The sequence below is a fragment of the Gekko japonicus genome, unplaced genomic scaffold, assembly GCF_001447785.1.
Source record: "Gekko japonicus isolate JY-2015 unplaced genomic scaffold, Gekko_japonicus_V1.1 scaffold1361, whole genome shotgun sequence".
Lineage (NCBI taxonomy): Eukaryota > Metazoa > Chordata > Lepidosauria > Squamata > Gekkonidae > Gekko > Gekko japonicus.
In genome coordinates this window covers 140,245-152,271 of record NW_015161438.1, presented here as the reverse complement: position 1 = coordinate 152,271, position 12,027 = coordinate 140,245, and the positions used below count along the sequence as shown (strand labels likewise).

General features: G+C 43.7%; 1 protein-coding gene across 1 annotated transcript in view; it reads right to left on the bottom strand.

The window, feature by feature from the left end:
• Positions 1–12,027, bottom strand: part of EXOSC8 (exosome component 8) — a 20,874-nt gene that overhangs the window by 6,560 nt on the left and 2,287 nt on the right. Inside the window, exons 3-8 of the mRNA XM_015429001.1 lie at positions 11,159–11,222; positions 7,821–7,894; positions 3,583–3,628; positions 2,228–2,333; positions 2,098–2,143; positions 114–210 (exon numbers count right to left, since the gene is read on the bottom strand). Of these exons, the coding sequence (XP_015284487.1) occupies positions 114–210; positions 2,098–2,143; positions 2,228–2,333; positions 3,583–3,628; positions 7,821–7,894; positions 11,159–11,222 (433 nt within the window). The remainder of the gene's footprint in view (positions 1–113; positions 211–2,097; positions 2,144–2,227; positions 2,334–3,582; positions 3,629–7,820; positions 7,895–11,158; positions 11,223–12,027) is intronic.

Here is a 12,027-nt window from a genome sequence, read left to right as displayed (position 1 = left end):
GGGAGCTCTTACTTATCTTGAACCGAGAAGCAAAGCGGGATATAAATGTTTTAACAAGGTCCAGCAGAAACCCGGCATCTGCACTCAGAGCCCGTGAAGAGAAGCCACCTTACCATTTTTTAAAGCTGCTAGAAGAGCACACACGCAGGCGTCCAGAAGGTTCCCGTCGTAGTCCAAGCATATAATATCACAGTATAGGACCCAAGCAAGCTAAGGAAATAAGAGCTACAGTTGTAAAAAGAACACACAGAGAGACCTGAAAGGTGCCACGACAACATGGAATCGTGATAAATACGCCTATAGGAAAGGAAACTTCCCTTCCCTCAATTAAACGCCCGCGCTTTCGGTCAGCTCCGTTTCCAGACGAAGGTGGAACTGGCTGCCAGCCCATCAATCAACACAATGCGGCCAACCTGGCACCAGTGTTCCCTCTAAGCTGAGTTAGTGTGAGCCAGCTCACAGATTTTTAGACTCTGGCTCACACACTTTTGTCTTCACTCAGGAAGGAGGGCTCCGGAGCAAACGGATTTATGCAGCAGCCTAAGGCAGCTTTGGGGAAGTATTTCCAGCTGCCTCAGGAGGGGCGAGGCAGGAAGGTCACACTCTGCCGGTGGACATTGTTCCATCTGCCGAAATGCGCCGCTGGATCCAAGCTCTCGCATTGCCCACCCAATGCTCCCTCTAAGCTGCCAAGTCTTGTGAGCAAAAATTCTACTTTGTGAGCTACTGGCATTCAAGTTGTGAGCGAGCGATTTGGCTCCTGCATAAATCAGCTTGCTCTGGAGCCATCCTTCCTGAGCGAAGACAAAGATGTGTGAGCCGGAGGCTAAAAACCTGTGAGCTAGCTCACACTAACTCAGCTTAGAGGGAACATTTCTTAGACAGAGGTGCAGGAGCTCATTACCATAACTTATTTGCATATGTCACACACCCCTGACATCACCGGAAGTGTGGCAGAAGGCAACACCCACCACTCAGGCTCCACTGGACTGTTTTGGATTGCTAGCTATGGGGGGGGGGGAACGTGCAGATCTGCCCTCACAGAGGAGGGAGAGCTTGTACCTGAAGGCGGGCCCGGGGGGGGGCTCTGCAACTTACCTGGCTGCTGCTTGCTCCTCGTGGCCCAACTGAGGGCTGCTGGGAGCAGGGGGTGGGGCATGTTGCATGTGCCCACCCCGTGGCTTCCTTACTGCCGGAGCTCTGCTCCTGTGCGCTCCCACAGGAAATGACCCCTGGAGCTAGCTCACACTAACTCAGCTTAGAGGGAACCCTACTGCCCACCATCAAAATTCAGAGGTTAGGCACTTCTGCTTTATGGTGTTAATTCTGTCTTCTGTGTTTATTACCTATTTCCTAACAAAGTATGTTTCATGTCTCTGAGCACCCCCAGTTATCAGGTATATTGTGACAGGAAAGCATTATGGCCTCCCTTGTTTGGGGGAGAAGAGGACGGTCGACAAGACATACAAGCTCAGGTGCTTGACCTTGTTTAGAACTAGAGCTGGAAGAACAGGAAGGGGGATGAAAAGCAACGTCCGACAAAGCATCTCTCCTTGTATATAATTGTGAAGTCGAGTGGCACTTTCCAGCTCTCCCATTGGCTGTGCAATGCACTCCCTCAGTGCCCAAGGTCTTGGCACTCTTTCTAAAGCTCGTTGTATTTATTTCCACAATGGGCCTTATTCCTAGTCCTTCTTGTATTTCAGGAGACCCTTTAATGGCACTCGTTTGATTTCTGTCTGTTTCTTGGACCAAAACCAAGTTTTTATAATCTTCCATCTGTTTCGAAACGGCTGAAAGGGTTTTAAACAGATACTTTGGCTTCTGTCTTTGGTTTGCCATTTCAGTTCTTCTAAATGGGGATACAGACTCAAATAAATACCACATTCTGTGTTTTTGATGAGAGAGAGAGAGAGAGATCCAGCGTAAACTGTCATAACGCAAAGTGATCCTTCCTTTTGGACTAAGCAGGAACGGTCCGGAGCGGGCTGGGCATGGGGTCCCCCTCCCGCCAATCCTCAAACCAAACACGACTGAAACAAAAAGTGTGTTCGACTCCCTTTAACATTCACGGTAAAGACTCGGCTTTTTACTAACCTTCCCGTCTACGATGCACAGATCTTCTTTCCTTACTACCTGTGAACTAGAACAGTGACACGGTGAAGAGAAGACTCCCAACTCCTGGACGCAATTTCATCGAACAAATCACAGCACGCGTGTCTCTTACTTTTCGATCAGATCGGCCATGAACTGGCTCGCTGCCTGGGCCTCTTCTCCTGGTGGTCCTGGTCGGAATCGTGACGAGCAGAGCGGAGGCAGATCCACGTTAGGAACTGGGGGGGGGGAGAGAGGCATTATGGGGCAGTCTCTGAGGGAAGGGCAATGGAAGACGTCTAGTGGTGCACGATACATCCTTCAATCTGTTCCGCCCTTTGGGGAGGACGCTAGCCTGAATTGTTCTGCTAATCACTTAAGGATAAAAGGAAAGTTTTCTAAACATACCATCATGGAGACTAAAAATAAATGTACCCCTTAAAACAAGATCCATGAATGCAGGGGCCATTTCTGGCAGTAAGGAGCCCAGGGGGTGGGCACATGCAACAAGCCCCGCCCCCTGCTCCCAGCAACCCTCAGTTAGGCCACGAGGAGCAAGAAGCAGGCCAGGTAAGTTGCAGAGCCCCCCCTGGCCCGCCTTCAGGTACAAGCTCTCCCTCCTCTGTGAGGGCAGATCTGCGTGTTCCCCCACCCCCCATAGCTAACAATCCAAAACAGCCCAGTGGCACCTTTTAAGACCAAGTTTTATTCAGATACAAGCTCTCCCTCCTCTGTGAGGATAGATCTACACGTTCCCCCCCCCCCAATAGCCAGCAATCCAAAACAGTCCAGTGGAGCCTGAGCGGTGGGTGTTGCCTTTTGACACACTTCCGGTGATGTCAGGGGGTGTGGTGTATGCAAATAAGTTATGCTAATAAGTTATGCTAATGAACATAACTTTTCTACGAAATGACCCCTGCATGAATGTATGATTAAAAGCAACAAAAGATAACCTCAGAGAAACTGGAAGCGCAATGTAGCCCACAGCGTGGTGGGACGCAGCCAGCCACCACAAAACAGCTGCTGTGGGAGGCTGAACCAGCCATAAAATGGCTGCCATAGCTTCCCTTCAGTCACACAGTGAAGAAAAAATAAGGAACACACATACTGGAAGGGGGGATACACTTCTGGGTAGCAGTGTGCTTGAACAAGACCTTGGGGTACGGGGTGGACCGTAAGTTAAATATGAGCAGCCAGTGTGAAGCAGCGACAAATTGCTCAGCTACTTATCCACCTTGACTCTAACCAGTCCTTCCTGGCAACTAACCCCCCCACCCCCCACCCCGCCTAGATGTAAGGAGTGAGGAAGTCTGTTTCAGTGTATCCGAAGACTTATACCCAGAATTAAATTTTGTTGGTCTTAACGGTGCCACTGGACTTGAACTTTGCCTTGTTCCTTCAGACCAACACGGCTTCCCACCTGAATCTATCAGACTGGGAAACGACTGGCCATTCCAAGGGGGAAAAGTAAGTAGGAAAAAACCTTACCAATATATCCTTTATTGCTGGAATCAACAGGGGGTGCTGCAAATTCCTGTAGGGCCCAAGTGTGTGGTGGGGGGGAAATGGGAAGAAATTCAGAAAGGTGATTATGTCAATGCTCACTGAATCGAAGTACGCCTGATTCAGAACACCACCAGTTATTATTATTAGTCCTTCCTTCTAGTTAATTAACTGTTTTATAAAGTATTATTATTCATTAACATAGCTAATTAATAAGAACCAGTACTCCTTGGATTTTTCTTAATATACAGTTTGGGAATTGAGACAGATTTTCCCCATGCATTTCACATATTTAATTGTGAATTTTAATGGCGTTTCTAAAAACGAATCTAGCAATGCAGATATCTGACCTTCACTAAAACGACATGGATTATTTCCATTTTATTCATCTTTACGAATAATCCGATCCATGACCAAAATGAAAAGCCTTCTTAAATGAAAAATGTGACTTTTTCTTACAAGAATATTAATCTTTACCACGGCACGCTATATTTTAATTGGGGGGGGGGGATTTTCCATGCTCACCTTTTCAAATAACACTCCCAAACTGCCTTGCTATAGAAGATTAATTTAATGTTCATTTCTTTTTAACCCCTAGAGATACGGAACAGCACCCAGTGTTTAACACGCAGCATTTATAATACTGGAAATAAAAACAATAGTTCAGCTAATACGATTCTCTTGTGCTATCCGATGTTGTGCATGTAAGCCCTAGGGTCAGGAGTCCCCAACATGGTGGGCACAATGGCATCTGCCAATATCTTTCCTAGCACCCACCAAGTCTTTTTAGAAAGCGGGTAGGGCTAGGAGGCGTTTTGCCCGGCAAGCCTTCTAATTGGCCATGTGCCAGCCAACGCTCCCTCTAAGCTGTGGAATCTTGTGAGCAAAAATTCTACTTGGTGAGCTGCTGGCCTTAAAGTCATGAGCAAGCAATTTGGCTACTGCATTAATTACTTTGCTCTGGAGCCATCCTTCCTGAGCTAAAGCAAAAATGTATGAGCCAGAGGCTAAAGAACTGTGAGCTAGCTCACACTATCTCGGCTTAGAGGGAAAATTGGTGCCAACATCTTTCCTGCTGCCCACCAAGTGTTTTTGGAAAGTGGGCGGGGCCTTGGCCCAGCAAGGCTTCTGATAGGCCACAAGAGAGTCGATTGTCTGCACAGATTTCTTAAGAAAGAACATTTGCATTGGCAGCAGCGGCCACCGCAGCACAAGGATCTTCACTGTGTGACTGACGGCACGCTGCGGCAGTCACCTTGTCACTATCCTGTGTTAGAATTCCAGAGGTGCCCACAGGCTCGAAAAGGCTGGGGGAGACCCCCACCCTAGGAGATCCCAAAAGGGGACACCGTGTAGCCACACTTGGCAGGACACGGGTTTTCACTTCCAAAAGAAATAAGAACTGAGGCTGCAGCGGCCTCTATTAGGCAGGAGTGATTTGACCAGCCAAGCAGGTTAAGGGAGGCAACCCACCCGACTCCCACCCAGCACGGTTCTGCTGTAAGGCACATGGCAAGCACACTGAAAGCAGAAGAGACACATTTCTTTGCCGCTGCCCCTGTGATCTTTTGCATGCTTGCAAGAGGTAAGCGCGGGCTACCCCTCTGATAAGAGTCGGCTCTGAGACTCCATAGCTTAGAGGGAGCATTGACTATAAGTAAATAATATTAACAATAAGTAAATAATATTAAGACATATTGAAATACAAATAAAAACTATAAATTTAATTCAACCCAATGGCTATTTAAAATATACCTAATAAAAACTATATTCAACCCTTTTTTGCCATCCAATGGCTATTTAATATATACCTAATACTCAACAAAGCTTAGAATTTAGGGCTACAATTTAAACCTCATCAAGTAGAGGGCATAAAGTTCTTCCTGATTTTAATAGACAAGAACATAAAAGTAGCAATTGGGAAAAAAATATAAGGAAGTGCCATTTGCCAATACAAATTTAATGCACTCCTCGTCACAGCCTGAAAAGTTAATAATGAACTGACTCAACAGTTTAGTTCTTATATTTCCATGGAGAGGAAAATATAAAAGATTGATGCTTAATATCTTCGACTCGATCATAACCGCAAGGGCAAAACCATTGCTCCACAGGGATTTTGTGAAATCTGCCGAAAAGCTAGGCAGAAGGCAGGTCTGGAAACGTACACGTGTAAATACATTCCTTAAAGATGCATTAGTAAGACTGCCTAAATAATGAGTGAATTTTTTATTTTTCTTTACTGAAGTAAACCATGTAGAGAACTCTGAATAAGATGCTAAGCTGACATCACGAGTAGCATCAGATTCAAGGAGCTGGTTATGGATTTTAATTATATCTCAGGATCTAACAACTGACACAAAGGTGGGAAAGAATGCTTGTACAGTGGAGGACAGCATATTCCACTGAACAAAGTCTGACTCCAGTGGCACCTTTAAAACCAACAAAGTTTAATGCACACAAATGTTTGTACCCAGAATTAAACTTTGTTGGTCTTAAAGGTGCCTGTGGCGATTCCTTGTTTTGTGTGTGTGTGTGGTTTTTTTTTTAATGTTTTTATGTGTGTATGTGGTTGCATGGCTGTGGTAAGTAGACTAGAGTGGTTGAAAGAGGCAAGTGTGGTATGATTGGTGGTTGACAGAGAGGGGGAGGGGTTTTGGAATATGTATGTCTGTCAGGAGCAGTGTTCCCTCTAAGCTGAGTTAGTGTGAGCTAGCTCACAGTTTTTTAGCCTCCGGCTCACACATTTTTGTCTTAGCTCAGGAAGGATGGTTCCAGAGCAAACTAATTTATGCAGTAGCCAAATCGCTCGCTCATAACTTTAATGCCAGTAGCTCGCAAAATAGAATTTTTGCTCACAAGACTCCACAGCTTAGAGGGAACATTGGTCAGGAGTGACAGTTACAGGTTTGACAGTTGATGAAAACAGTGGAAATGAGCAGTTAGTTCTGAGTTCTGTGAGAGAAGCAGAGGGAAGTTCAGTTTGCTCTAAGTTCTGTGTGGGGAATGAGTTAGACAAGCTGTTAGTTCTGTGTATGAAGGAAGTTACAGAGAAAAAGAAAAAGTAAATGAAAGTTTAATTGAAGACAAATTATAGGAACGGCTGTATGTCCTGATATCTTGGAGAGAAACAGTGAACTTCTAAGACCTTGAGTTAAAGTGTTACAAAGTTACCTGAAAGATCCCTGTCAGTAAGGGAGCAGATCTTGTGTGAGACACCAAGCAATTGTTCAAAATATTCACATTACTGGTTACATTGTTCTACCCTTTTATTTATGAATTATTTCAATAAATCTTCTTTTATTTAAGTATACCAGCCCTGAAAGGAATACTTCCTAAGGACCACATAGTTCCTCATGAGCCTTAAACTCGACCTACCTACCCAGTGATAACAAAAGTAAAAGCATAAAGGTTTGGAAAGCCTTAAATTTCCTGGTGGCAGCCAGATATACCCAGTAGAATAAAATAAAGAACACTTTTAAAGGGAAACCAGTCCTCCAGAATAAGGAGGTCGGCACAGTGCCACTAGACTCAATCTTTGCTATATTGGCCCATTGAATCCCTTCCTTAGAACGCCAATAGCAAAGTTTAACTAAAATGATCTTTTGAAATACTATCAAGCTTTTAAAAGTATTTTAATAGTTTTAAATGAATTTTTGCTGTATTGGAGGGCAATCCAGTTTCCAACTTTAAATATGCAGCCGGCGTACCTCGAAATTGTTCGGAACAATTTCCAGTTGGGCAAGCATTTTCTTATTCCAACCCCATTTAAACATTGGAATATTTTAAGCACGGAGGAGTTAACTTGACCTTTTGAGTAAAAGAATGTTAAAACCGCCCCTACTGAAGCGACCAGTAGATAATGAGGTTGCATTATGGTGTCCCTTCCAGGACACAGATTCCGATAATACAGTGTGCAGATATTTGAAAAAAGAGAACTGTTCTATTAATTGGGCATTAATAAACCATCTATGCTTTATTCTGCTGTTGCCAAAAACGATAATTTTAGTCTTATCATAGTTCATTCTTACTTTCTCCCTTTCACAATTAGCAGCCCAATTTGAAAGCATCCTTCTAAGACCAATCTAAGACCAAGGACATAACTACCATATCATCAGCGTATAACAACACTGAGATTTTACACCCATGGAGAGAAGGAGGGAAGAAGGTTCTGTGACTCCATGGCTGGGGTAATTTTTAAAACAATTCCGAGTCCACGAACTCACCGCTTTTATGCCGCAGATCACAGTCATGTTTCCGAGCTTCACAAGAGCAGAGCCGTCTGCAGTAGTAATTGAACCTGGGAACAGGGAGAGAGAGAAAAATGCTTTACAGAACCCAAGTCAAGATCTACCTGTGAAAAAGCCTTTTGCAGACTAGGCCAAAAGCACCATCACTTCTCATGGAATACAGGGCCCTGGACAGGATCTTCTAAAGGATCGAGAGAGAAAATTTACACTCTTGCAAACCCGCCTTTCAACGATTCTGCAAAAAATCGCAAGAAAGTTCTGAAGGACCGACATTTTTTTTAATCATCTATAAGCAAGTAACAGTTCTGTGGTTTGGATGCATCAGAGGTTTCTGGAGAGATGTGATTTCTGTCTGCGGACCGTGACTTCCCTCCCTCCTCCTTCCAGCAGCTACCCAAAATGCCCCCTGAATGTTCCTGATGAAAACGCCCCCCTCCCACCTGCATGGAAATTCTGCAATAAATCCAAGACCCCTTCTGTAACTAAGAGTTAACATTAGCCACATGCTTCTTTAATACCCTGATCTGTACACAGAAATGGAAGCTTTGTTGAAATCAGAGGCCAGATTTGGAGATGGAAAAAGAAAAGGGGGAAAGTTAGAAGTTTTTTTAAAGGGAGGGGGGGAAATAGTTGCAATAGGATAAGACAGGGAGAGGAAGACAAGAGAATGGACTGAAAACAGATGAACAATAAGTTGACCAACCAACCTGTAATGATTTCATGTTTCAGTGTGTGTGTTTCTTTAAATGTTTAGTTTGACTGCAGTAATGTAAGAAGAGTGATAAAGGGAGACAAGTGTGATGTGATTGGCTGATGACTGAGAGTGTGGGAGGAGGGGTGTCTATGAGTGTGAAGTTTGAAGAGAGAGCATAGTCTGTGTGACTATGGGAGTTTTTGAGTCTATTCTGTGTGAAAAAGACAAAGAGTTCAGCCTGTGTGGCTATATAGATGAGAGAGAGAGAGATTAGACTGAGTGTCTACGCCTGTCAGAGTGGAGTTTTGGGAGTTTGAGAGACTGTTTGTGATGCCAAGCTTTGCCAGTTATATTAACAACAGTTCAAAAATAACCAGAAACCTATTTTGTTCTTTATTAAATAAATCATTTTTTGTTTAAACATCCCAGAAATCAGAATAGTTCTTCCTCAGGGCCACATAGTCCTCTGAAATGCCCAGCCCCTGGGTCATTTTACCAAAAGAGAGAGATTTGGAATTTTTAATTCCTGGTGGCAGCAGAACTCTACCAAGTTGGTGGGTTGGCGAAGAAGCAAAAGTGGTCCCACGGTTGAAATATGGGAAGACACTACATGAGGAAGTGAGCTACAAGGTCAGAGATAAGGAGCAGAGGCACCAAGGGGACTGGAATGCGGGCCTGGCTGGTACACAGGTCAAGTGAGTGAACTGAAACCCATAAACCTAATGGCAGCGTAGCTGACACCACCGACTGATTTTATTGGAACTCTGGGTTTCCCGAGTTTCACCAGATCTCCCGGAGAGAGGTCTGGAGCAGGAGCGGGTAGGGTAGGAGCCGGATCGTCTCAAAGTGAGAGCACAAACGAGCGCAGTCACGGTCCGCCATGACTGCTTAGTGGTGAACGCTTAGCAAAGAGAGCACCATACCTCATCTCCAACATCGATGAAGAAACAGTGAGTACATGTAAAAAGCAACATTAAAGAAGCAAAAAACCCTTTGGTTAAGCCCCCTTTGCATCCACGAGGACGAGGAAAGAAGGAGGAGAATTTCCCATCCCCCTCTCCTTTGTGTAATCAGCTAGCAAAAGTATCGGATCTAAAACTTTGTAAAGAACTACAAGGGGAATAAAAAAGGGACATAAATAATCTTATCTGAACATTCTACCACTTTTATTGGAATTACATACCAGCCAAATTTCTGGCTTTTATCAAAAAGAAGAAAAAACACAGGCATCTTAAAAGGAACTTCCTTACATGGTAACAGACTTCCTGTAACGTCAGTCTTGTTTTTGGAGTCTTCTGGGCTCAGAAGGCATTGGATAAAAGCAATCGCCTGGCCTTTTACCGAAAGACTTTTGGTTGTTATTATTACTACAGCAACTTATCCAGCAATGTGGTTTAACTTCTAGATTGTTGACAGACTGAACTGCTTGTACTTTCTTTTATATTGAGGATGCAGACATCGCTTTTAAAATGGATTTCCAAGCGAGAAATGAATTAAAACCTTTTAACCCCTGATGATACTGCAAGCACTGAAGAGACTCAACTTTCATGGGATGCTCTTAAAAACACAATTCAGGACTCGATTAAGCAAGCAATCAAAGAAACTTGTGCTGAACTAGATTACAAAAGCTCAACTGCTCTATTGAAATCTACAAGCAACTCAGACAAATTGCAGGAGCAACCTTTGAGAGACACTGATCAAAACTGCAAGCAAGAGGACCTCCCTTCAGCTTACTGGAAGATACACTACAATAAGACAAACATACCAAAAAAGCAAACTAAATCTCTTATGAAACTATGTTTGATAGAACCAAACAAACAGGTGTCTACAAGATCAATCAAACTTTTTAAGCAAAAGTCAACTCAAGAAAAGAAGAAGACAAAAAATATCCAATCAAGCAGTACTTTAAGCTTCACATTGCAACCCCTAAAACAAATGTATGCCATTCACAAGGGCAAAAGACCCAGGGAGAAAAGATACCAGACAAAGAAAAAAGATGTTAAGCTATTAAGAAAATCTAGCCCGTCTCCATATAAGAGTGCTCTAGGGAGTTCTTATTAAAATGTAACTAAATAGAATGGCTTGTTTTGTTAAGAAATCAATTAAGAGAGGTGATAATGTAAGGATTTCTAGTAAAATAGTGGATAAAATAGATTTGTAGGTGAATTACAAAGAACGAGCACTTATCTTTATTTGTATTAAAAATAAGGCAATACTTCAGAAAAAAAAATCTGTTTTACAGGGAAAGTTGAACCTGTAAGGAAAAATAGGAGGGGAAGGACTTTATTAAAGATAAGAAAAGATTAAGAAAATATGAAAATTTATGGTAAGAGCCTTTGAATCTATATTACTAAATGATACTAATACTAGAATGTTTAGATAATTTCTAAATGAAATCATATATGTATTGTCTGATACTTGTAGCTGCAAATATTATTAGGTTATTGGTTAAACTTTCTGTTGTAAGTTTTAAGGGAGAGATTTAATCTGAATGTATCATATATCAAAAATCTCAAATAGATCTATTATAAAAAAACAACAATCATTTACAGCTAGATCATAATATCCCCCCTAGTCCTTTCAGAAAGCAGACAGAGAGCTCTTCTCCACCCACACTCACCTACGTTGACAGTGGTGGTCCGGAATTCACCAAGCTCCCTCCCGTCCGGTCGACAGTTTTCTTTCTACACAGCATGTCATTAAAAGAAAAGGTCAGACACACAGTCACACTAAACAGATCTTATTTTATCTGCTTGCCACTAAATCCGACTCCATGATAGGCATGCCACAGACAATAAGAACGTAAGAGAAGCCCATGTTGGATCAGGCCAATGGCCCATGCACTCCAGCACTCTGTGTCACACAGTGGCCAAAACCCAGGGGCCCTCAGGAGGTCCACCAGCGGGACCAGAACTCCAGAAGCCCTACCAATGTTGCCCCCCAAGCACCAAGAAGACAGAGCATTGCTGCCCCAGACATAAGAACGTAACAGAAGCCATGTTAGATCAGGCCAATGGCCCATCCAGTCCAACACTCTGTGTCACACTGTGGACAAAACCCAGGGGCCCTCAGGAGGTCCACCAGCGGGACCAGAACTCCAGAAGCCCTACCACTGTTGCCCCCCAAGCACCAAGAAGACAGAGCATTGCTGCCCCAGACATAAGAATGTAACAGAAGCCATGTTGGATCAGGCCAATGGCCCATCCAGTCCAACACACTGTGTCACACTGTGGACAAAACCCAGGGGCCCTCAGGAGGTCTAGCAGCGGGGTATGATGGAAGGGCAGCTGTATCTTTGATCCAGTTTATTCTCGTCTAGGTTTGAAGAACCATCTTAACATCAACTACTGTGATTCCTTATGCCTCGAAAGAGGCAGGGGGTCCTTGGCCCCCCACCCCATTCCTCCTTTCCTGGCATATGGGTCGATCTACATTTCCACTGTGGCAGCAAACCACCATTTGTTGTTGTGTCCAAATCACAGTGTTTTG